Genomic DNA, 25,954 nt, shown 5'->3' on the forward strand with positions numbered 1-25,954 from the left:
AGCCTAGGGCCAAGTTGTGCTAGAAAAATGTTTGCAACTCCTGAAGACTGAAAGTATTTGAACAGAGTGTATCATGTAGACCCTCAAAAGGGCACTACTTGAGGTGCTATGCTTTTACCACCACCATCTTGCACTAAGAGCCTCACCAAGTTCTTCTCTCCCCCCATTAGTCACAGCCTTCACAGATTCCTCATGGGCTCTGTGGCTGTCTGCAGCAGAAATCAGCAGGTCCCTCAGGTGTGAACTAGTTTGCAGGAAAAGATGGTTCTGGGTAGCAACCACATTGGGGGAAGGCTTTCCTAATCAGCCAAGAAAGCCCTCACTAAGCACCCATCTGGACGACTCCTGAATCTCTTTGGAAGAGGCAGCAACTTCTGCAGCTACACAGTGCAATGAGCTTTACACCTCTGTTCCTAAGAGCATGTTTTAAAAGTTCCTTGCACAGAAACCAGAATTGGGTTCTGAGTTCTAGAGGCCTAAGAGTGTTTGAGGAGCATTTGAGGACTGCATGGTCCAGCACCATTTGCCATATTGCAGGAGGAAGACCAAAAGGGAATTATTTTAGGAGACCTAATTCAACAAAAGCCAGAGAAGTCTTTTGCCACAGCAATAATTCAATAGCTGATTTCACTCTTGGAATAGCAAGTGAAAAAATCTCCCCTCCACCTTTGACTCAAGCATTCTTTGAATGGGCAAAGGCACCAGAATTATGAGGGAGGCTCCACTGCAAATACAGACTCACCACAAATTCAGTGTATATGGCACAGCAGAGACTGGTGGAAAGTGGACTCTGGGGCAAGCCTATGGCACATCTCAAAGCCACTCTCAGTGCTTGTTCATGCCACAGGGGATGCATAGGATTCAGCAGTTCATGCCATGTTACAGAAGTGACACTCTTTGTAAATCTAAATCCCAGAGAGAAGGCAGAGAGCACCGTGATAAGCTTTCTGCCAGCCAGCTGTGGATCCCATGCCCAGATCACTACCACAACAGAAACAACCAAACAATTCCAAGTTTATTCTTTAAAAAAAAAAGTTAAGAAGCAAAATAATTTACTTCAAACCAGAAGAGATGCAAAGAATTATACAAAGTAACCACAAATTAGCCCTTGTTTAAGAAGTCCAGAACCCAACAGTTCCCTACCATCCTGGAGGTTATACACAGTCACTCAAGGCTTATGGAGTAAAGGAGGACCACAGACAGGATCAGAAGGTAAATTTGAGCTTCCACTACTCTCCTTCCCCCCTTAGGCTTGAAGTTGCTCAAAATCCAATTCTATCACTGAACTGCACTAAAAACGATGTTTTAAGCATCACTGTTGCTCCCCAAAGTCCTCCTTTGTGACAAGAAGAGCATTGGAGTGCTGTTGTTTGAATGAGACCACGGAGTGGGGACACTGACAGTAACAAGGCTGTTTTCTAGCAACAAGAAGCTGGTTATGCCTGTTCCTCCCAGGCAGGATAGTAAAGTTAGCTTGGCACTAACACGGTGCTGTGCTGGTAGTTCTCAGTTACATTTGGACTAAATCTACAAAACCTTTTCCAGGGACTTGTCTTGTGCAGAAAAATTGTGCCTATCTTCTAAACGTTCCCAAAGTTCTTTCCACACAATTCTCTCTCCAGTTGCCACCCAAATCAAGGTCCTCTTATGCAGCCAGCTAGAAATGAAGTCCAGCCATACACTTCCTACTCATGACTAGCACAACACCTTGATTTTGTATCATTTGCTACATTTGAGACTGCAATCATGCAGATGGGAGGACTGCCTGTCCACCTCAGCTCTGCAGCATCCTAAAAGCTGATGCATCCCCCTCTAAGGTTCCACAGTTGACACAGAGGCTTGACCTAACTATGCCAGGCCTTCCTCCCTTTTAAGATTTTATACAGACCAAGACAAAAGGGAACACTGGAGAGAATGCAGAGAGCTACATTTGTGAGTTCCCACACAATTCTGACAACTCACAACTTTGGGAGTTGCAGTGAGCACATTTTTAATGCCTTGTAATGCAGAGAATGATTACCATGAACTTCCATCCCAAAGAAGCAATTTTCCACACTTGACCATGCACCCTTCAAACATCAAATGCCAGCTGCAAAAGGCTTCTTACTGCCACAGGCTGCAGGCAGTCATGCTCTGAATGCTGCAGCCCTGCTTGCCAGGAAAGAAACTCTCTATAGTTATCCTTAATCATGCCCATCACTGTGTATGGCGCTGGAAAAGAAAGCTTTAGTTAAAAGTATTGTGGGTTTAAGTCTTATCAGTGTCACACATCAGTCAAAGGTCAAATAAATGGCAAAAAGTTCTTAGGACTACCATGGCTAAAGAAGAAAACATGAGTCAGATTGGTTCTCCTCATGCCAAGAGGAAAATTAACAATGCAAATAGTGAAGAAAGCAACACTAAAAAGAACGTTTTCTTCTCGCACTATTTACTGATTTTTAATGCCATTTGAAATGGAGAAGTCTAAATTAAGATGCTTGACTCTGACACCAACAAACCAAAATGAAACCCCTTAACAATCCTGCTGCTGCCAGTCTCAGCAGCCTGGCTGAACGCTCCCTCTGTTGGCTGAGGGCTCATTACTCTTCCATCGGATAGCAACTGGGAGCTCAGCTTTGCTGTGGGACACTTGAGCACACAGAGCAGAATCCAGTCCCAGCAGCGTAAGGACACAATTCTGAGGCACACTGGTAGGTTTTTGCAACAGTGACCACACTGATGTTCCAACAATAGATGGTGACAATGTTCTCTTCTAGGAAGAACTCACACAGCTTATGCAGTAATTCTGTTCCACTCCAAGGCTGTCAGAACAAGCCCAGAATTCCCATCAGTGTCACACACTTCTGCAGTCATCAAAGAACTCACTTCCTGCCTCAGTAGGCAATGACACCACCAGCAGAAGCTGTCTCAGTCTTGTCAGAGCTGCCTGCTTTCTCCCCTCAGTCAGGGTATACTATGTCCTAACAACCACTGCACCAGCTGCAGTCAGCTAAAACCCCACACTGCTCCCCTGACAAGGAGACCCTCCAGCTACATTTTACTGAAAGCCATTTTGAAGAGACTATGTTTACAGTCTGGTGGTGAGAAAATAATTCAAAAGAGAGTAATTTGCAAGTTACAGAGTAACAGCTGTTCAAACTAACTCACCTCCAGTTACCAGATCAACTATTGAGAAGCTGCCCTTAAATGTTGGCAGTTAGAAATGAACAGCTGACTAATTTGGTCCAAGTTGGAAGAGATCTGAATGCTGCAGAACAACAGTAGAGAACATTAACAGTTCTACCTACAAGAAAGTAAAAACCAGATGCAGAATGTCCCTCTCCCTAGTTCAACAGCCTTACAAGTGCCTGCTGGATCTTCCAGCCTACAAATTCCTGATTTAGTGTCCTGTCAGGTAAAGATACCATCCACACAGGATTTGCCTGCTTAAGACAATGAGCTCCCAAGAAATTCCAGTCCTTGGGGTTTTCCTCCACCCAAGGGAGCAGGGGACAGCTTCATATCTTCGTAGCAAACAGGCACTTGAGTTAGGAAAGATATCTCCTTTTTATTACAGAAAAGTTAAGTGGTACTTCTGGCACAAAGGGCAGGTTGTAAATACGCAGAGAGCAGATACCAATCCGAGAGGGGACAGGAGCATTTGTGGTGGCAAAATCATTCCTGACATTAACCTGCCAAGTAACGATTACTGCCACTCCTTTGAAAGCACCACAAATCAGAATCCAACACAGAGGGGACAAACATCACTTCTAGCTTTTACTCTAGAGGTAAAGCGTCATCGTTTTCACAGCATTTAGTCTCTATGGTTCACTTTTCTTGTGACTGGTTTTCTTCTTGAACAAAGCCAGATAACAGTGAGCAAAGAATCCCAGTCCAGCCAGAGATGCGACTGCTCCGACAGCTGAGCAAGGAGGTAGATGCCATAGATGTTCTCTTCAGATGGAGCACAGGAAAGGACCTTGTGCTAGTTAACTGGTACCAAGATCCTGGTCACTGGCACCACAATACTGCAGGGCATCAGCATGAGACGCAATACAGCAGCATCGAGACTTGTCCAGCAGCTACATCTGAACCAGGTATTCTTGGCATCTGGAACAGAAAGGCACCTCCAGTTAGCTGCTGTCCAGCTCTGTGATGGATGTGCAGTACAAGTCCTGAACTGGTCTAGCTGTTTTCAGAGTAGTGAGCAACATCTTTTAGGCAACTGGCAAAGAATTTCACTCAGTTGGGGAACTCAAAAATTTCATGACTCATATTATTTTATTTGGTTAAGGTTCACAGAGTGCATCTTCCAGAGGAGCACAGCTCAAGGCGAGCTGTGCAGAAGTCAGTCAATCATCAGCAAATGGCAACTGCAGAACTGTGCACACTCCTCTCTCTAGTTCAGCTGTTTCTTGTGTACAAGATAGAAATGACACATTTTCCAAACAATCAAAATGGTTTCCCAAAGGAAGGAGACTCTGGCAAGGATGATATAGAGAAATCACACAATTATCAGTCCAGTGGAAATCCACAGGCTACAGGCTGCTATGAACAGAATTTCCTTTTCTTAAGCTTTGCTACCTACTTAGAGGTAAAGAAGTTCTGGAAAAGTTATCTTTTTTTTTCCTATTTTCTGGGTATTGATGGGTTGTAAATCAGGAAGAACAACCACCTGCAGCAGCTAGTATAAGCCAAGCTTATCAGCAATTAAAAGACATCCAGACAATGAAGAAATGACAGCTCACCTCCTCACATCACAACGCAGGACAGTCCCATACAGCCTTGGTTTCCATCTTCGTTGCTGTTGAGCTTTTTCATCCGGTACTGCCGGATCTCTCGCACCAGCGTGTAAAAAGCATCTTCCACACCCTGAATGCAAATGATCCAGGAAAGTATTTTCTTCCCTGAAACTTCTGAGTTTACTGCTCTTTCGATCACAAAATCCCTTAACGTATGTCAAAGACAGACTTCTACAGGAACAGCAGTAGCCAACTTGCCCCACAGTTCGGAGGAAGAAACCAGCACTTCAAACTTCCACTCCCCACTCTTCCTCTGAGGCAAGCACCCAAGCTAACAGCCATGAAAAGAAGCCAGGCAAATTCTAACTGCAGAGAGGTTCCTTGCAGAAAATGAGCTACTGAAACAGTCACCTCCACTTGACAGTTTCCTGGTTACTGCATAATACCTGCAGCATTCCACAGGTGCAGGCAGAACACAGGCTGGCTGGACAGTCACACATTCAATGCAGCTCTCAAATGTCCATTAGACCAGCGTGGGAAATTCTTCCTGTAAACATCATCTCACAAGTGGCCTTCATTAAGGAGCCAAGAAAACCAAATGGGTCTGGGCTAACTACAGCCTGACCATTTCTCATGAAGAGCAGATAAAAATCCCTTTTCTTTTTACAAGCATGACCCACTTGAGAGAAAATCTGAAGTGGTTTGCCTGTTGGCCTAGACCTGTGATACTTAGCTTAAGAGAGTCCTGTTTGTATGGGGAATCAAAAGCTAAGAATTGCAAATGGATTAAGAAATATATGGGAAACATTAAACCATTCTGTACTTCGCATACACGAAGCAGACAGACCAAGAACAGAAGCATCTTACCTGTCTTGTTTTAGCAGATGTCTCTATGAAGGGGATTCCATAGCTTTTAGCTAATTCTTGAGCCTGTTTTGTGTCTACTGTTCTTGTGGGCAAATCACACTTATTCCCAACTAGCACCATTGGCACATCATCTGAATCTTTCACTCTCTTGATCTGTTCTCTTTAAAAAGACCAATAGTAATTTAAAAGAAAAAGTTAGAGATTGTTTTCTAAATATCAAAGCTGCTTTAGTCCAATATTTAAACAATATTGTGCTACAAAAATCTGGATTAAAGCTGGGCAGAACTCCACACATCCTAACCTACAGCAGTAAGTCTAAGGACTTCATACACTCCATCTTTTACTCCATCTATAAATCTACTCTGATGGATTTGCCTTCTGATCCATTTACTTAAATCCCATTCTGTATGCTCTAAATATCATCTGATTAACACAACCCAGATAACTGTCCCACTCGCCACTAACAACCTGTTGACCAAAAATGCAGGTAAGATTGAAAAACTTCCTGAAAGAAGTGGGAGATTTAATATTTGTCTATTAATCTGCACTGGGCTTGATGCCCTTTCCAGTCTTCTCTCCCTGTGGTAAAGCTGCAGCTCATACCTGTAAAGGTTGATGTCAGCAAACGATTTACTGTTGTTAATGGCAAACACGCAGAGGAAGCCTTCTCCCGTTCTCATGTACTGGTCACGCATGGCACTGTACTCCTCCTGCCCTGCCGTGTCCAGGATGTCCAACAAGCAGGTCTCCCCATCGATGACAACCTGCTTTCTGTACGAATCCTGCAAACATAGGAGCCAGTTGATGCACTGCACTACTGCTTTCCACCTTAGGCATCATTAAAGAAACAAATATCACACTACAAAAGAAGAGTGTGGCCCAGAGGAGCTTTTCTAACCCAGCTCCCCAGGAAAAGGCAGCTCTACCTAGGCGTAGCAGCACTTAAAACCTTAACTCTGAACTGCCTCAATGTCACTGACTCAAACACAAAACAAAGTCCTGTTCGTCACAAGGAATTCCTCAAATGGCAGCCAGAAGAACAAAGGTTACAAATCTAACTCCTACAGCAGGAGTAAAACCTGCAGCCTCTGACGCGGGTTGCCATTGTTGGCTGCCTTCTAGAGGAGCTCTGCAAGCAGGCTTCAGAACGCTCCCACCATTGTCCTGCGCGCTCTGGTTTCACACCTGCCTGCTTCAGTCCGCCCCCCCCCCGCCAAGTAATTCAGTCAATCCGCTTCGCCTCACACCCCGCTCCCGCCCGAAGCCTCCCCGCACACACCCCACCGGCGGCCGGGCCGTGGCCTCCGGGCTCACCTCGATGGTGGGGTCGTATTCGTCCACGAAGTGGTTCTGGATGAGCTGGATGGTCAGCGCGCTCTTGCCGACGCCGCCGGCCCCCACCACCACCAGCTTGTACTCGGTCATGGCCCCCACGGCGGCCTCGGGCGGAGCGCGGCGCAGCTCAGGCCGCCGCCAGCCCCCGCCCGCCGCTCCCGCGGAACTCCCTCCCCAGAGCCTTCCGGCTTCCGGCCCGGGGCTGCGTCATCAGGCGCCGCCGGAAGCGCCGCCGCGGGAAGGAAGAGGCAGGCCAGGGGCAGGCGTTTCTCAAAATCAGTAAAACTTTATTCTATTTCCATTCTTTGCCATTAACAGAAAAAATTGGAGAAAGCAATGTTTGTTTTACAAAGATAATGCATCTCCCCGAGAAGAAAACCCTAAATTGAGAATAGAGGTAACATGAGAAAAAAAAGCCAACCAAAAGAAACCAACAAAAAAAACCCCCAAACACAACCCCCCCCCCCCCCCCCAAAAAAAAAAAACCCAAAACAAAACAAATAAACCACAGTACTGCCCTCTATTCAAAGAAAGGAACTCCTGATCTTTTTTGGTTAAAGTAATACTTAGACCAATCATTCAGTTTTCTTGCTTGATAAGGTGTGACTGGGGAAATGGAGGGAGGGGGCAGGGGAAGGGAGGGGAAAAAGCACACAGACATCAACTATTTCACCTTGATGAAAGTCTCAATACAGCTATGGAAAGCCTAAGTATTTATTCTTTTACAGTACACTGGGTGCTGGCTGCAAAGAAGAAGAGAAAAAAAAAAAGTATTCACTTCAGGCACAACTTCTTTCTTCTTAAATTTAAATCAGAAAAAGAAACTGGGTTTAGAAGCTGCAGTGTTCTAAGCAGCAGCAGATTTGTGCATTGTTTTAAATATATTTAAATTACCACACTGATGGCACACCTCAGCCTCATGAAATTCTGCACTGCACACGTTCCAGAACGCCACAGAAACGAAGTCTACTCCAGAGGCATTCGCCGAGTTCTAGGAGCTTTGCTGGTTAAAGGAGTCGAGTCAAATGAAATAGGAAAACACTGCAAATTTGGCCATCAACTGAAGTTCTTTTAAATGTTGCTACAGCTTTCATATAAAGTTTTATTCCACCCTCATATGGTCCTCAGAAATTAAGCAGACTCCAGCTGACGCGAGACTTCCGCGCGGAAGGAAAAACAACACAATTGAGCACTAAGGCAGAGCAATACCTCGGCCAAAATAACAAAGAGAAAATCCTAGAGAACTGTGGTGCAGAATTCCATAAGGGTCTACCAGAGTAGAGCTGTCTATAATGTTTACTCACATAGGCAATGTAGATTTGCAGTTACCAGTTGCGTTAAATGCACCATTCAAAACAAGCTTCTAAAATGTGATACTATAAGGCGCCACCTTAAGTTCTCCAGAATGCAACTGTGAAGAGTTTTAAAATGGTTTCATAAATTTATTTTAAACATAACATGAGAAGGTGTTAAAACCGGTGTCAGAGCTTCTTAGAATTTGGAGGAAGGGATGAACAGGGAGATAACTCGGTACCCTTCACCAGCCCCCACCACTCAGTTGTACATCAGGTATGGGTTTTGTGGATCAGTCTATAACACCAGCTTGACGAATCTTTCTCTCTGCACCAAATCCCTGCAAGGAAAACAAAACTTTTAGCTCCAGCATCAAGCTTGAAAAGAAAACTGGTCTGTTCCAATCATTAGCACGCTTTGTCAGCCACGTCAGCCACGTTTGTCTTTGGAAACACAGACAGTAATAGAACAGGTTCTGTGGACTGCTCTTTATAGTCCCAGATACTTCAGATCCCAGACACTTTGTTACTCCTGCCTAGCAAGTGGCTTTCCCGTAAGGTTCTGCCACCAAGTTTAGGAAAAAGTATTCCCCTTGCTATCTCTGAGAAAGGGAGCAGCAGGCTTAGGTAAGACATAACAAGGCCATTACTGGCTAGGACACAGGCAGCAATCGTCCGTTTCTATGCTGTGTGCACAGGTTACTGGCACAGGGTACAGCACCTCTGACTTAGCACAAAGATAACCTCATGTCCCACAGCAACCAACCAGATCTCTGAGGCACAAGAACAGATCCCAGAGAGTTGAGGCTTGCCACAGGAGGAAGCAGCACTCTGTGATGAGTTAGAACAGACTGCAGTTGATCTGCAAGCCAGCCTACTTTTCTCACACATACCTTTGAGTTATCAGGTCCCCTGGGCTGACGAAGAACTGTGAGACGAGGAGCATTGGCATCGTCCAGATTAATGCTCTTTAAACGGTTAACGAGTCTGTCGGGGCGCGGAGCAGCCACAGCCTTCGCACCTTCGCTGTAACCGAGGCAAGCACAGAGTGATGATGGCTTCCCAACTTGGTCACCATTCCCTTCAACCCACTAGCATAGCCTGTGCTGTGTGAAAGCAGACCTCTGGGATGGTGCAAACATCGACCTCAAAACTGTGACTTTAAACACAAGACTCTGAACTAACAGCAGCTCAAGCAGCATTAAGAGGATGTTCTTTAGCAAGCAGAGATGCTGCATTTACTCTCATGCACTCAAGGATTATTTCCTCCATTCCTGCCTCCTTTAACCATAGCAGTAAAATGCTTACAAGTTGCCAGTACACAGTGGCACAGAATTAACATCTTAGATGAGAACAGGAAATGCAGAGAGAAAAAGTTAGCTTCTTGTTACTGTAGAAGTGCTGCAAATTGTGCAGTTTTCTCCAAAAAGTGTAAGTAGCTCGAAACCAAACAACCCTGCCCTTGTGGAAAGGCCTGCAAGGAAATGCCTAAATGACATGGGGGTTCTGCTTAAAAAGGAGAGTTGCTCTTGAGGAAACAGGTGGAAGCACTATATAGTGCTACCCTGGCCAGACAGGTCAGCAGCTACATAGCAATGAGATCAGTTTTGTAATCATTCACCAATTTCAGCTCAAAAGGCTGTACTCAGGTTCCCGGTAGGGAGCTTCTTAAGAATAAAGTAAGAGCAACCAATCTGTAGTTAAGTTAGCTGAGAGCTCTGCTGCTGCTCTGGGCACTACAGGTGCTGGATGTTTTCAGGCCAGTGGCTCTCACTGAAGCCATTCTAGGAGCAGCTTGTGCCAGATGAACCCACTGCAATTCCAGAGCCTCACCAGACACGCCAGACGTTACAGGCACTGCATTTTCCTGTGCGCTGATTCAGGATTACAGAGAACTCCACTTCATCCCCAGCCTGCAGCTCCACACCATCCTGAACTTCTTTGACATGGAAGAAGAGCTTTTTGCTGTCACCCACTTCGTAGTTAATGAAACCAAACTGAAAACCAACACATCACAAGTTAATTTCTTTCCTTTTAATCCAAACAGATACACTATGACTTAAGTCACTCTGCCAGTTTAACTGCTTCTAGGAAAAGCTCTGAAGTGGGTAACAGAATTGGGAATGCAATTTCTACACTGAACAAAACATTCTGTTCTGTAGAGTCACTCCTCTTCTTGGGTTTGTGAAGTCACGTTTAAACCCTAAAGTCTACAGAACAAGTACTGAAAGCACTGTTCATGCCCTTTCCTACGACTCCACCTTAGAAGTTACACAGTAGAGCTGACTCCATCCTTTGGTCTCCGGTTAGAAGTCCACTACCTCCATTAACAATTCTACTTCTTTACAGACTGCCGAAGCCCAACAAGCCTCTCCAGAAAGGACTCAAGCTTAGTGCTGCAGAGTAACTGTCAAGACAGAAAGCTTCCACAGCACTTGACTGTCTAACCACTCTGAGGTGCAATTACCTAGTTCTTACCTGCCCTATGCCAAACCAAGCAGTTACTTCCTATTAACAGGCACCCTGACTTCACAGGAGTGCTCACTCACCTGATCTTTCACACATTCCACTGTGGCTCTGCGGAAGGGCGTGATGTTAACAGCCATTGTCTGCCCATTTTGGCCGAGGACACAGAGCTGAAACTTAACTGTCTCTCCCTTTTGCAGACAGTCACCTTTGTTTGCCATTCCAACAATTCCAAATGGATAGACCTCTCCTTTCATTTCACCTAGGGGATAAAACACAAGGCAGAGCTGAGGAGCACGCTTTTCTGCCTAAGAGTATGCACAGTTTTATTTCCAGTATTAAAAATGCTACTTTTACTGTCAGCTTAGTAATATGACTGCAGTTCATAGTGTGACTATAATCCTTAACACCCATTTCAAGTTTATTAAACTCCCATCTCGATTGTGCACTCTAATTTAAAAGCAACAAATCTTACCATCCTCCATGACCTCAATCATGCCCTGGTATTCGGTCTGTGTGGGATCTACACTCCTCAAAGGACGAATTACTTTACCAGAGTAAACAGTTGGATCAGCTTCCTCAGTGATACCATTCACTGCAAGAGAGAACAGGATGTTCTAGTTACACTTTATTTTAAAAAGAATTAAGTGATTCAGATGGGCCAGAAGCCAACTGCTTGCACTGCGAGACACTGGAGGTGGTGTACACTACCACCCAGCAAAACTGGATCGGCTTTAACCCAGCAGTAAGTAACGACAGCTTTGCTGATCAAGGCCACACTGACATTTCAAACACAGGAGCAGAAAAATGCTAGCTTCTCATGGAAGTATTTTACTTCTTTTCCTCTGCACTCCCAATTCCTGTTCACTGTAATGATTTAACAGTTTTCAAGTGTGTGGTTTTTGTCCCCAAGTCCTTAATGAACCCCTCATCTACATGCTTCCTGCAAGGAACAGCATCATTACTAATTGGACTAGTTCTGCCACTGGGTCTGTCCTTTCTAACCCTTCAACTGAAGACAGAGTCACTGTCTATAGGGCTGTTAGTCTGCACTTGTCTGCTTTCTGAAAACAGGCAATAGCTTCCAGGAAACCAGTGCCCTCCACAGTAAACATCATCCTCTTAGGTCTAGGCCTCAGTCATAGATTATTACTGAACTTCATTCATCAGCACCTGCCAAAAGCCTTGTGAGCAAAAAAATACCAGGTACAGTCTTACCTGCATGCGTTTTGTTCACCTTTTCTGCACTAACTTTGTTTCCTTTGCCTTTTGACAAGCTGTATTCAACAGTGTCTCCAAGTTCCAGGCTATCAATATCGCCACAGTACTCACTGCAGAGACAGAATTAGGCACAATTTTCTTAGTTACATGAAAACAGTGATGCTCATCCAACATCTACATAAGTTCATACACTATTTCACTAGTTTTTAGTACTTCACATTTAATGAAGTATTTTAAATATACAACACTAACATACTTCTTGGCCTAGGATTCGGAGACACAGAACAAAGATTGCTGACTGAGAAGCTTGAACCAGTCCAGCTAAGTGGAACTTAACACACCCAAGCATGTGAAGTCCAAAGGGGTTTAACAGTCAACACTACAAAACTCCTCTCCTTTGATGAAACACACATCCCTCACACATACAAACATGATAAAAGTCACCTGTAGTGGAAAAAGATCTCCTTATCGTGATTGGCTGTTTCAATAAATCCAAAGTTATCCTTCAGGGCTGCCACATATCCCAAAAGCCTCTTAGAGCTGTAATTGCGTCCTAGCATCCTGACAGAAACAGCTGTTTGCAGACCAGTTCTCTTCACTTCACAAACACAGAACTCAACCTGTTGGAGAGATGCACATCAATACTAGATAGAAAATAAGCCAACTCACTCCAACCACCCAAAACCATGCCCAACAACTAAAAACCATGAAAAAACATGTCAAAGCTGTGTAGCTCTAATCAATGCCTAGGCTCTCCAAGAAACTAATTTGCTAGCCATGATGTCCCAGGAACATCTGCCATTGGCGTTTACTACATTCCAAAGAGTAGCAGCCACAGCAGTGACACCTGTGAGGCAAACCAGCCCCTAGTACCCAGTTTCTTTTACCCTACATAGAGTCTCTGTGATTTGCCTCCTTTCACTACTCATCACCAGTGACCCACACTGAACATATACCCAACTTTTTCACTTGTTTCAGACTTTCAAGAACAGTATCAGGACTGTCCTCCTGGCATAGCTCCCCAATACTGACTAAATATTTCCCAATGGTATAGGTAGTTATATTGCCTTATCTCCTATCTGGGGATTGGTAGATCCTTCCACATCCTTGGCCTGGTAGGGAATGGTCAGTTTTACTCCACAGTCATCATAAACAATTATCCCATCCTCAGCTTCCTAAAAAACAAACAAACAAAAACCAACCAACCATCAGAATGCACCAGTCAGTATCTGAATTGTAAGCAAACAAGTTAATTACACACAATTCAAGCACTGTACATTTGAGCCACAGCAGTTCTACAGTGACTGGTCAGTCACTGCTGGAAACCACATAATGAACTAAGAAGCTTGAAATGATATTACACAATATTTCTGCAGGAATGGAAGTATTCCCACTATTTCTAGTAAGTATTTATTGGAAGTTGAAGTATCCTGGCATTGTTTACAACAAGGCCAAGCATCTCCTCAAGGCCCAGAAACTTCATTTTAACCAATCCTGTCTAGCATCTTATGCCACAGGAGGTAGAAAGAAATTTCCTATCAGGTTCCTGGGAAGTATCCTCAATCACATGATCACTGCCAATACTTTTATTACCTTGTTTGACACAAGTGAGTTTTCACTGACTGCTGTCATTAGCTGTTCAATGTAGTTCAAATTCACACAGGAGGAACACATAAGTGAGATTTTAAGGAACAGAAAACAGGTACTTTACAGACAGAAGAGCAGCATTACCTTCTCTTTGCCTTTATTTGGGCTAGCAGCTTTAGCTGGAGTGGCTTCTTTGTCTATAGTGCCCACAAAACGATGATCTGACTGGGTATGGAAAGAAACTGTGCCCTTTGGAAGTTTCTTAATCCTTATGGCATGATTTCTTTGTGCAGACAACATATCCTGAAACCCAAGAGCAATCAGATTTTAGTCTGTAAAGACCTTACATGCAGTCTGTCTACAAAGAACATTAAAATACTCTTTTGACTCACAGGAACAACTGTAAACTCTACTTCATCAGAAATATGGAGTTGATTTCCATCCATAATTTCACTGAAGTGGAAGAACATGCGAGCATCCCGGTCCACACATTTGATGAAGCCAAAGCCATCTCTCATTGCTGCTATCACACCCTGAGAACAGTTGAATGGACAAGTACAGTTTTACTACAAGCACACATTTGTCTGTGGAAAAGCTAAGACAACTCTGAACACAAAGCCTGAACCCCATGAACACACTTCCTGGATTACGCAACATGCTTCCCCACAAGTGGAGTGGTCAATCTGGAAAGCAAACAAGTCATACTTGTCTCATTTCCTAACTTAATCTCTTATGAAGAGTGAAAGAAAATTTAAGCCAGCAACAAGAAGAACTACAGTTAAAGAACCTGAGATTACTACTACCCAGAGAACGTAGTCTCAAAGGGGGTAACCTTACCAATGCATGCAGCACCCATGCAAGTATCACACATAAGAACATAAAGGAATACAGGAGAACCTACATAAACAGGAAATAAAACCAGAGGGCAGAGGGAAGTTAAAGAGAAAACCCATCAGATTTTCAGACACAAATGAAGAAATTAGAAGGCTTTCTTACAAAAGAGTGTGTTAAAACAAGACTACCATCTTGATGACTGAGTTATGGTAAGCATGTTACATAACCACACCAGAGGTGTTGAGCAAGACAGAATCCATTATCATACTCAGCTCAACCTAGTTACCACTGAACCTTCAGCAAGTCTCTGCAAAGGCTGACAGGATTTGAACACAATGCTAAGCCACTTTTCACCTTCAAGAACATTCTTCTCCTATATAGCTTTCATAAGCTCAGGAAAAGCAGCTAACCTTTCTAGATGCCACCAGCACTTGTCACCTCGGTGCCAGCTCCGTTCAGGCCAGCACACACAACTAGCCTGAGCAGAAATGTCGACAGGCTAGAGGACTTAGAATGCCAAAGCTAAGAGGATGAAGTCAAAGTTCAGTGGTTTTCTTAAGGCAAAGGGTCCCTAATTAACAACATACTGATGTGACAGCACTGCAATTAGACTCCAACCGAAAAGGAAGGCAAGCTTATGGTTCACCTGGAATAGAACCAACATTCCGAACCACAGGAGTGAGAGACATCAATACCAATTAGCACATCCCCCTTAGTCCCTGTCATCTGCAGAGTTTTTTGTGTGAGAGCACAGCTCTTCACCATTCTTCTGCTGGACCCTCAGATTGACTGGTCAAAACCCATGACATCCAAAAGCTGCACAGAGTGCATCTTTTGATACTTAAGACTTTTCACTACCCAAACCAGAGCAGCCCCAGGATCTTCCATTTTTGCCAAGGAACAGGAGCTGTTATCTATTTAGACTCAAGCACGTGAATTTTGAACTAATAGTTCATGAGTGCATTACTTGTGCCTGCTATAAGCAGTAAGCAATCCACTCCAAGAAGCCTAGCTAAGGTCTAACTCCCTAACATGATTTCATTTGTTCAGTAGCTAACTTATTTTAAAGGGTGGACAGCATTCATTCTGAATTGTGCACCACTTAAGTATTTAAACAATTGGAGTGTTCACCTGGGGATTGAATTTCAGAGAAGGCAATGGAATACACCAGTGATTTTTGCATTAAAGCTACCATTTATGAGAAAAATCCCTTGTTCTACCTTCATTTCCCCTCAAGATTAAAAACCTCTATGAGATACTTGCCATTTCCCTCGTTTCATTAGTAAACTGGAAAGTGTTGGGGAGAACTTCAATGTTGGTGGCTCGTTCCAGTTTGTCACGCCTGTCAGTTGAAATATTGAATCGAACGTGGTCACTCTCCAGCAAGGTCACCTTGGATTTTGTATCTTTGTCTCCAAATGGAAGTTCTTTAGGAATCACAAAGTCAACTTTGATGCGGCCAGGTAATGGATCGCTCTAGCAGAGAGAAAATCCAACACAAACAGTTAAGTTTGCCTACAGGACTCAGCAAAGCTGCAGAATCTGCAAAAATGATGCTGCCAAGAGAAGGAAGGATGACACCAAATGCCCGCTGGACTCAGAGCAATGTTTCATTTTTACCACTCATCATTCTGTAGTTCACTGTCCATACCCACATGCTATGTGTTTTCTTTGTTGCTTGGGGCTTTTTAAAGCAGTAAGCACACACTGTCAAAGATATCAAAACTATTTCAAGGATTAGATTTACCATATATACTGCCTTTTAGAAGTGTATAAAACACAAAAATACCACCCCAGACACCACCACAGACTCCCTTAAAGACTCAAGGGAAAGGCTCACATAGAGTTTCCTCAAAGCCAAACATTAAAGGTCAAGTCATCTGTCAAAAACCTCATGAATTCTTACAACATGCAGGAAGCCACAGATCAGACTAAGTCCAGGAAGTATTTTCTTCCCTTTTTCCTGTGCTTTTGTTTTAAAGATGCATTCTAAACCCACAAAAATCAAGAAAAGGTATTTGAAACATTAAAAGAAAAAAAAAAGCTCCCTAATTGTTGCTTTATAAAGATCACATATTGTGACTGCTATCAGTGGCTACGACAGGCTAAGTCTGAGCTTACGCCTTGACCAGACAACACTTCCGCAGCAGTGCTACAGGGAAAAGGGAACACTTTCATTGTTTAACTGGAATTCTGTACAATCAATACAACATATCACATAAGCCTAACATTGAAATTCACCTGGTTTTTGCTGGGTGCTTTTGGAATTACTTTGGTTACAGTTCCTTCAAAATGTTCAATGCTGATATCTTCAAAAATGACAGTTCCTTGAGGCAGGAGTCTAACATCTGTTGCAACTTCTTTACCCTAAAAGCAGAGAATCAGTCAAATACAAGCAAGAGTTTAAGTAACAGACATTTTCCTAAGAACCTCCTCCCCCCTTCTTTTTACAAGTTCATCTGAGATAAGAAGACAGTTGTCCAGTTATGCCCTAGGACCTTGTCTTCAGTTTTTACTGGATTTCGTCTTACATTTCTGTCTTTGATTGTAAACTCCACATCATCACCAGGCTGTAAGGCTTCTAGGTCACCTTTAAATTCACTATAGTGAAAGAATATCTCCTTCACGACATCACCCCTCTCAATAAATCCAAAGGCTTCCTAAGAACAAAACAAAGTGTTTAATAAATTGTCCATTCTCTTGGCACAAAACAAAAATCTCACAGCTTCTATCAAACACAACAAAAGACCAAGACATATCAGTATAGCAAACTTATGAGTGCAGACAGCTAACAGACTACCATGAGAAATACACAGATGGAAATAAATGAGACTTCCTCTGTTAAGAAGAGTATTAGTACCAAAGATGAGCTGTTTAAAACATTTCACCCAGTTTACACCCACAGCTCCAAACTGTTAATAGCTCTTAATGCCCTAATTATATTACTTATAACATCACTTTTTAGAACAGCATTTGGTTTTTCAAATGAAACTTCAGAGCTGAAGCATCACTTACTTTCATGGCACAGACTACTCCTTGACAGCGGGCTTGTTTCTTTTTTAATAGCATAATGTTACGAGCACTTACAGCACCAGTACTGGAGGAAAAAAAATACACAGAGCAAACCTGAACAACTCAAAAGTGGAGCAAAAGATCATATTTCATAAAGTCACTTCAGTAGTTGGAACAGGCATGAATTCTGCCTGACTACTAAAGCAAAGTATGAAGGCTGAAAAGCAATATCAACTTACTGTTTATTTGTATCAATTACAAAGTTTATTTTATCTCCTGTTTCCAGATGTACATTTCCTTCAACGTCCTCTGGGGTATAAGTCAGGTAAAATACTTCCTGTAAATTAACATTGACTAATATTACTCAATTTGTAGAATGGTTGTTTCAAAGAGAATAACACAGTTTTAAGTTAATTTCTTTAATAGCAGATACTGTTATTAGTGAGGAAATAAAAGCTGTTCAAACACGGCACACAAACACATTCTTTTTTCCATTGTGCTCTTGTTACAGCAACTAAACTTGAAAGGTTTCACAGAATGGCTTAGGTTGGAAAGGACCTCAGAGATCATCTACTCCAACCTACCAGCCACAGGCAGGGACACCTCTCAACTAGACTCAGCTGCTCAAGGCCTCATCCAACCTGGCCTTGAACGCCCCCAGGGAGGAGGCATCACTACAGTTTGTATGTGGCCACCTTTAAATGCCTACTTCTAAGCTTTGTGACTTCAAGATATGGATATATGGGCATTAAAAAATTTAACGAAGCTGGGTTATGTAAAGACAGAAACAACATTTTGGCTCTAGATGAAGCTTTCCATAGACAAAAGCAAGAAGCCATTAAATTAATGTTTCTGTTTGTGTTAATCACCAAAGCATGCTCTATTTTTTGGCCAAAACCTGCAGCTCTTAGCAGTATCAACTGTCCGCATTAAGTTGCGTCTATTTTGTTGCTCATAGACCACAGTGATGGACCAGTGAAGAGTTCAAGTAAAATAGGTAAGCTTTACCCCATTACGTTCGTAGCATACACTCCCTGTTGGACTCTGACCCGGGGCAGCTGGAGATTTACTCTCTAAATTGTGAGGAACAGCGCACACAACCTACCAGTCAAAAAACAAGAAATCCATTGCTAGTCATTTTAGGAGCAGCATCGTTCAATACAAAACCAATCTCAGTATCCCCTACTACACACTTGGGGATGTGCTTGTGGTGTAACTCAACAGGGAAAGCCACACTGCAAAGACTCAATCTTACAGAGGACTCTCAGAACTCTTTGGAACTAAGTAAGAGCTCACGCTGAACCTCTCAGTTTTTACTAGGGCAACAAAAATACAGTAGAGTGTAACTGTGTGTAGTTAATATGCATGTTTAACGAATCTAGCTCCTGCACTGAAGGATGGAAGTTATGTACATAAGGGAAACAGGCACTAACTTGTCCATTTATTCGTTCTTCAGGTAGTATTTCTGGTTTTATCTTGACCAATTTAATAGCAATGGGTTTTCCAGTTCGGCGATCAGAAGACACTTCAAACTCAACATCATCTACAAGATAAACATGAGAATGGCATCAGTTTGGTTTGGATGCATGGTTGGGTTGTTTAAAAATCATTAAGTAGTTATATTAAATAACTCACTGCTCTAGCCAAATGCAATGAAATAAAACTCAGGTGACTGTCACCAAGGAAGGACATTACTTGTAACTATTTCTACAGTTATTCTGCTTACTCCTGCTGTTACTGAATTATTCTACTGTAATGGTTTGCCCCTCGATAATTCCCTCTCCCTGCCCTGCCACTGAACAGTTTAGAAACTTCACTGCCACGTTACTTGGCAGCATGAAGTAGCAGCCTCCCCATTATGAGAAACAATTGACCTTCTTCCAACTAATTCTAAAAAAAAAAAAAGAAAAGAAGTACTGAGTAGGTGAGGTATTTCTTCCACTTCCCTCCACCTCAGTTACACAAGCTTGACCTAACACCACACCTTCTTCAGACGGCCACAACTGCATTGATTCGAGCTGTAAAGAGCTGAAGCACTGTAAAGGTTTCTCAGGGAGCGGCAGATGAATTAAACTGTCTCTAACCCAGCAGAAACAGCATGCATCTGTTCATGCCACCAGATAAAAAGGATTTTCTATGCAAGCGAAAGAAACAGGTCTCCACTCAATCAAGCAGCTCTGAAAGTTGCCCAATTACCTCCTACTTTGAGCTCCTGTAAGTTGCCATTGTACTGTGAGCAGTGGAAGAAGAGCCGCGCCTGCCGCTCGGAGCACTGAATGAATCCGTAGGAGGTCAGCAGCTTCTCGATGACCCCCGTCTCTCGCAGTGCTGCCGAAGTACCATTGGGGTACCCATTGTGTCCATTGTTGTGGAGCAGGTTTGGATCAAAGCTCATCTGTTTAACACAAAGTGCAGGGAGAGGAGAAATAAAGGGGCACATAAACCCCACTACTTAAAATGAGCTTCCTTGCTCCATGCCCAGAGAGTAATAAACACAAAGAGCTTAGTGGAAGTTACTGTGAGCAATAAACTGTAACCAGTTTTAAGATAAGAGTAAGGACACCAGGATAGTTAAGCTTTTGTACTACTATCCTTTAAATTTAAACAGCCAATATGTTTATAAAATAGGCCAGAAATAAAACACCAAAATAAAGTTGGATTAGACCAAAACAAACTAAATGGACACAAAATTCCCTATTTCACACCACTGCCTGAAAACCTCTCAAATATCTGCTCTCAAGCTGGGAATTAGAAAAATGCAACAGTTGTGAACCAAGAGAATTAGGTTCACAGCCTTGCAGAACATGACTCCCAGCAAAGACCCCCGGAAAACTCCAGATGATCCTCCTCAAAGGCCTCCTGACAGCAAGAGACAAAGGCTGCCACACATTTGTCTGGCCCAGTCCTGACAATCTCCAAGGACAGAGGTTCTATCACCTTTCTGCATTAACTGTTGCAGTGCTACACTGATCTCCTGGCAAAGTTATTCCCTCACATCAAGCCTGAACTGCTCAAGGGACAAAAGCCACAGGAATTTCATCTTTTTTATGTAGTGGATTATATTTAGAGGGCACATTTTCTAATGAAAAAAAAACAGCATGCAAAGGTGCTGAAAGTTACAGACTGATTCCTGTAAGCATCACTGCAACAGAGCAACCTTCACCTTTTGAGGAACCTCTAGGGCATTCTAGACACAAGAAGATGCCCTTGTTGAAAGGCAATAGCTGAAATATTTGATTTTAGGTCACCCTGGAGTTTGAAATACTTCTAAAAAATAAGTTGGGTCTTGCAAGTAGGATGACTGGGGGAAGGGAAAGTGAGAGATTAGTGTAACTTCTCCCAGGAGAATAATTGGCAAGGCCATTAACCCACTCTGAAAGATCAAATGAGTGTGAGAAATGCTTGTGAGTCATGAAATGGCCACTTCACATCTCTGATACAAAGCAAGCACATAAACACACACTCTCACTGTCAAAGACACTGAGGAAGTAACTACTAAAGGTACAGCAGATAGATAAATGACAGAAATCTGCTTAGAAGTCAAGTTCAGAGTAGTCCGTATTACAGCTAGAAAACCACCCTGCTGTAATCTCTTGTTCAGACTGCCATTGCATGGTACCACTTGAACAGTTCAAGCTCAAAAGACTATTAGCAGTACAGCACAAAACTCATCAATAATCACCCAAAGCCTGACAACTTAAGTTCAAAAGTTACACTTCTCAGACTGGCACTGAAACATGCTGTAGAAAGAAAGACACACTACAATAGCAGCAGTCTTTCCAGATGCCTGTTTTATTCCTACACTTCTTCAAGCACCATGTTGCAACAGCATTAAAAAAAAAACCAACATAATGTCCATTTATAGATATCACCAGGAACACTGTCACAAAACTGTTCTTTCAGGAACTTGCAGTAATAGGCTACAAACTAATAGTAAACAAACAGGACTTGCAGCTACAACATCATGGTTAAATTCTAAACCACAATGACTACCTGCCTGTGCTATCCATTGCCAACAGTTCATTCCCAACAGCTGACTTGTCAGTTTACAAGAACTATGAACCCCACCAACACAGGAAGAGAAAAGAACCCTGTGCATTAAGATTTAAAGATGACTGGACATCCTGTGAAAAGAAAAGAACCAAAACAAAACCAACAACAACCTCCCCACAAAACACTAATACCAACTCCCCAAGGTTATAAACATTGTTAAATGGAACCATACTGCAGGTACTGTGAACATGTCAAACTACAACTAAACCAACATAACAGCACATAGCTAAAACCCCCACATTGAAATTGGTGTTGTCAACTTGTTTCCTACTTAGCTTAGAAACACATATGTAACTTTTTCAAGAGCACAAGCACCAACCTCGCAGTGATATTCAAATATTGCACTTTCAGTAGTATTGGCCGATTCTTCTGTTTCAGCACAAGTTTCTAAGGATGAAGACTGCTATTATTAAGAGGAAAAGAAACAAAAATTGAAAGAGAAAGAGAATGAAAAAAAGATAGCAAGAAAACTATCAAGCTAATAGAGGATGCACGTGCTGCTGCCCTGGGCAGATTCAGTACAGCACTGGAGAAAACAAAGACGACTAGCAGCGTTGGGACGTGCTCTTCTGAAGCTGTTGAGTAGGCACAAACTTCTTGTTTCAGATCAAGCCTTGTATCTTCAGTGTAAGTTTCCTCTTCTTTGGTCTTGAGTTGTTACAATGTGGTAGATTCTTTTCCCGATCTGAACTTGAAGCAGCAGTTTCAGGTGGTAAATTCTGTTCTGTTCCACTTCATACTACAGGTAAGAAAAAGAAACACACAACACCACAGACTAAGTATCACTCCAGAAGAAATCACACATCAGTCCCAGATTTGATCTTATAAAAATCTGGTTTACAGACAGGGTTGGCATCTTTTCCAATAAACTCTACCTTCAAGCCAGCAACAGGGTATTTCCAATTCCATACCCCTCAGATGTGCTTAGACATTTCAGGAAAGGTATCAGTTTAAAAACAGCAATTTTGTTTTGATGAAGAGCAGCATCATTTAAAACAAGTCTTAGTCCTCCAATCAAAAAGGACTTCATGTGGATGCAGTTTCATAATTTAAGTTCTTGCACTGACTACGAAGATAGCAACAGGGCACATAGGAGAGGGAGAATTAGAATTTCATGGTAAATTCTCTTCCAAAGTTAAGTCAGAAACCTGAAGCACCTATACCTTTATAGAACAATAAACAACCTTCTCAATTCCATGTATAGATGCTCTACACCTGCTGGTTCATCACAGATCATACTCATGCAGGTGTAACACACCCAAAAAATCTGCAGACACTCTCCAGACCTACTAAAACAGTGTTTGAGTAGTTCTGATTACAGATAGATAATATCTGTGTAGATAACTTAACAGAGACACTGCTCTGCAATACTGACTGGACACTAGTTCTCTCTGAAGTTTTACAGTGCCACTATTTTCATGGCAAAGTGGGTTATGCAAACTGAAACCTTACAGAAGCAACATTTTTTGAGAAGAGTTTGCTGCTTACTCAATAGTAGATACTGGGAAAAGTGGAAGAGATTTTTGTGTACAACAGCTGCCAGGAAGTAACACAGCTCTGAAGCTATAGATCAAGAAGTAACACAACCATGAATCTGTAGATGAACTCGCATGTCATGAAGTAATCTAAAAGCATGAAGCATCAAAGCACAACTCCTCAAGTAGTTCTGCAAGTCCCACAGCAAATGAGCAACAGCTATGGACAAAGCCCCCTCCTTCACTGCAGCACAAAAGGGATTTTCACAAGTTACACTGAGCTTCTAATTGCCCTTAGCGAAGAGCCAACTTAAGCGACTGAAACGTGAATGCAGACTGTTAACTCAGTGGAAATGCTGACTGCAGTCAGCCATTACAAACAAGAACTCTAAACCCCAAAAGGACATGGTGGCTGTGTGCAAACTCATCACTCAGTTGTCACACAAGTTTGTATTTCAATGACCTCTCCTACGGATGAAGCATCTTCCTTTAGTCACCCATCTGAAAAAAGCTTTTGGCTGAAACAAGTTTTCTTGTCAGTCCATTAACCATCTAAAAAGGACTCTGAACTGGATGAGGGCAGCACAAAGCAGTATCTGCTATGAAAAGGTTGCAGTGTAAGATTCAATTATAGCAGATTTGGGTAATTGTTACTACAGCCTCTTCTAGGGTAGTATTATTTTTCAGACAGCATTTCAGATCCCAAACAAGCACCTTCCCAACAAAGCTCAGGAGGAATGAAGCAGGTATATTCCTTATCACAAAAACTGCACACAGACACTTAGAATCTTCTTATTCATCTACTTATCTAATTAAGCTAATATTAGAGCTGTAGCTTTGACTGTGTTACGTTTCTCACTTGTCTGGGCATAGACCACATCACGTTTTCAGAAAACAAGCATCTTTTCTGTCCAAAGTTTAACTACAGCTAATAAAATAAGGCATCAGCTTTTCTCTTACAAGTGTGTTCAATAACAAGCCTGGTTTACTAGCCTGAAAATATTAAAACATGTAACAAAGCTGTCAAGCAAGCCTAACTTGATGGGAGAAAAAATAAAATCTGGTGTATGTCTGTCTTGAATTCTTTACTTTACTTCAGCTACTATAAATACTCCTCCAAATGGTAAACACCCATAGCAGCTGCCCAGCCCCCCAAATCACACTGGATTCTGCATTTGTGTATCTACAGCTGAAAGGACGGGGAAGGAACTATACAGGTCTTGTTCTTGACTTCTTTCAGGTGGGGATTTTGCTAAATGACAGCAAGTTACATAAAGCTGTTCACAAGTAGAAAACATCTACACAGCCTAACAGCTGCAACTGCCAACATTTCAAATGTCTTGGATCTTATTTTCCTCACAAAAAGAGGTTAAGTGCAAGAACACACATTTTACTGGACTGGAAGGTGTGCTTTTAAAGACAGACACCTCTTAGATGACTACACATGTAACAACGATACAACTTACTTGTAATAAAGACAAATTCTTTTCACTATTCATGCACAAAGCAGCTATCAGATACTTGAGGAAGCTGTTCCCTGTCTTTTTAGATGAATATTGGAAAGCAGTACTGAATACTAACTTTCGAGCATCACAACCAATACATGACAGCTACGAGATCAGCTACCTAAGTCACTAGGTTAGAGAAGTCACTTTTGCATCCAAAAATACACCTACAGGGAAAAGCGAAAAGAGAACTTCCAAGTACATCTGCAAAGGCATACAGAGAGAATCAGTGGGGGGCGCAGAGAGTGAAAATAATTAAACAAAAAGCCCGTTTTTCTTAACGGGTAGGCAGTTGGAGAAGAACTCTGTGCTTGTTATTAAGGCAGACAACACAAAATTGGACGCAGACCGATAGAGTCGTCGCAGGCCTTCAGGAGCGGCCTAGGCCCGGCGAGCACCGAGGCCCGGCGCGGCGCTGCCGACGGCCCTGTTCACTGCGCTGCAGCAAGATGGTGGCCGCGGAGCAGAGCGGCGGACCCGGCCGAGGGGCGGTGCCAGGCGGCCGAGCCAGCGGCGCCGAGCAGGGGCTGCCGTGTGCGGGAGGCGCCGGCCGCGGCCTGCGCTATGACAGCGCAAAGGCCGAACGAGGCCGCGCCGGACGCACTAACTCTCCGTCCCAGAGGGAAGGACAGGCGTGGCAGAGGGAGTGGTCGTCCTGCCGCCCTCCCCGCACACAAAGGGGGGCTATGGCGGCCGTTCCCCCGCACACAAAGGGATGGGGGCCCTAGAGCTGCGCCGGGTGGGGCTGACGCGCAGCACGTCGGGAGCCGCGGTCCGCCGCTGTGCCTACACGGCGGCCGCGCAGGCCCAACCCCAGGAGTCCCAGCGTTGAGTCCCCGCCCGCGGCTTGCCGGGGTCCGTAGTTCCCCGGGCGCCGACCGCAACCGGCCCAGTGCCCGTCAGCCTGCAGGCCCCACCAAGCCCCGCAGCCCGCAGCGGCGCGCAGCGCGCCGGGAAGGCGAGTTCCAGTGAGGCCCGGCCCCGCCCAGGCGGGCGGCCGGTTAACTCCAGCCCCCAGGAGCCCCGGCGGCGGGGCGGCTGCCCGCAGGCCGCCGGGAAGCGTAGTGCGCACGCCGCCACGGCCCAGCGACCGTGGCCACCAGTAGTCCACGCTCAGAAGTGGCGGTCTACCGGGCAGGTGCACGTCGTCCCCACCACCGACTACCGCAATCTGCGCAGCGAGATTCCAGGCGCCTCTGCCCCGCCAAGGCGGCTACGACAAGAGATACACAGGAGGCGGGTCCAGAGGTGCCCTCTACCTCTTTCGCAGACTGCAGGGGACCTCCAGTGCCCTCTCACGAGCGCCCGCACCGTTCGGACGGCGGCGGGAGCGGCACGGCCCGCTGCGATGGTACTCACCCCAACAGCTCAGCGCCCCCGCTCCAGCGCCGCCATGAGCAGCACGGCACAGCACGCAGCACAGACCCCGGCCTCTCGCGAGAGCGCGGGCGGGGCTGCGCCTGCGCACACCCCCGCCGGCCCGCGAGCGCCGCGCGTGCGCGCCCCCGTCACGTGCCCGCAGGCGGCCGCGCCCCCCCCCCCCCAGGGGAGATGGCGGCCGTGGGGGGCAGGCAGGGCCGGCGCGG

The 25,954-nt window shown here is 44.1% G+C and overlaps 2 protein-coding genes across 4 annotated transcripts; both read right to left on the reverse strand.

Moving 5' to 3' along the window:
* Positions 1-1,002: 1,002 nt before the first annotated feature.
* On the reverse strand, positions 1,003-7,097 carry NRAS (NRAS proto-oncogene, GTPase). Of its 2 annotated transcripts, none has more exons than XM_064173934.1 (5): positions 6,903-7,096; positions 6,192-6,370; positions 5,589-5,748; positions 4,728-4,851; positions 1,003-4,089 (listed from the first exon to the last, which is right to left on the reverse strand). In XM_064173934.1, exons 1-4 carry the CDS (start codon positions 7,011-7,013, stop codon positions 4,732-4,734), a joined length of 570 nt encoding a protein of 189 aa, XP_064030004.1. In that variant the 5' UTR covers positions 7,014-7,096; the 3' UTR covers positions 1,003-4,089; positions 4,728-4,731. The 2 variants fall into 2 exon arrangements, with proteins under 2 accessions (XP_064030004.1, XP_064030005.1); XM_064173935.1 differs by lacking the exon at positions 1,003-4,089 and adding an exon at positions 4,226-4,460 and having other exon boundaries at positions 6,903-7,097.
* A 1,247-nt stretch (positions 7,098-8,344) lies between these two features.
* On the reverse strand, positions 8,345-25,831 carry CSDE1 (cold shock domain containing E1). Of its 2 annotated transcripts, XM_064173858.1 has the most exons (20): positions 25,728-25,831; positions 21,708-22,127; positions 19,532-19,730; positions 18,769-18,878; positions 18,344-18,436; positions 17,575-17,672; positions 17,339-17,420; positions 16,855-16,983; positions 16,565-16,690; positions 15,587-15,799; positions 13,882-14,022; positions 13,634-13,792; positions 12,970-13,077; positions 12,347-12,522; positions 11,900-12,012; positions 11,157-11,276; positions 10,765-10,943; positions 10,049-10,212; positions 9,109-9,241; positions 8,345-8,556 (listed from the first exon to the last, which is right to left on the reverse strand). In XM_064173858.1, exons 3-20 carry the CDS (start codon positions 19,728-19,730, stop codon positions 8,509-8,511), a joined length of 2,391 nt encoding a protein of 796 aa, XP_064029928.1. In that variant the 5' UTR covers positions 21,708-22,127; positions 25,728-25,831; the 3' UTR covers positions 8,345-8,508. The 2 variants fall into 2 exon arrangements, with proteins under 2 accessions (XP_064029928.1, XP_064029929.1); XM_064173859.1 differs by lacking the exon at positions 18,344-18,436.
* Positions 25,832-25,954: the final 123 nt, after the last annotated feature.

The sequence above is a fragment of the Pogoniulus pusillus genome, chromosome 39 (assembly GCF_015220805.1).
Source record: "Pogoniulus pusillus isolate bPogPus1 chromosome 39, bPogPus1.pri, whole genome shotgun sequence".
Classification (NCBI taxonomy): Eukaryota; Metazoa; Chordata; class Aves; order Piciformes; family Lybiidae; genus Pogoniulus; species Pogoniulus pusillus.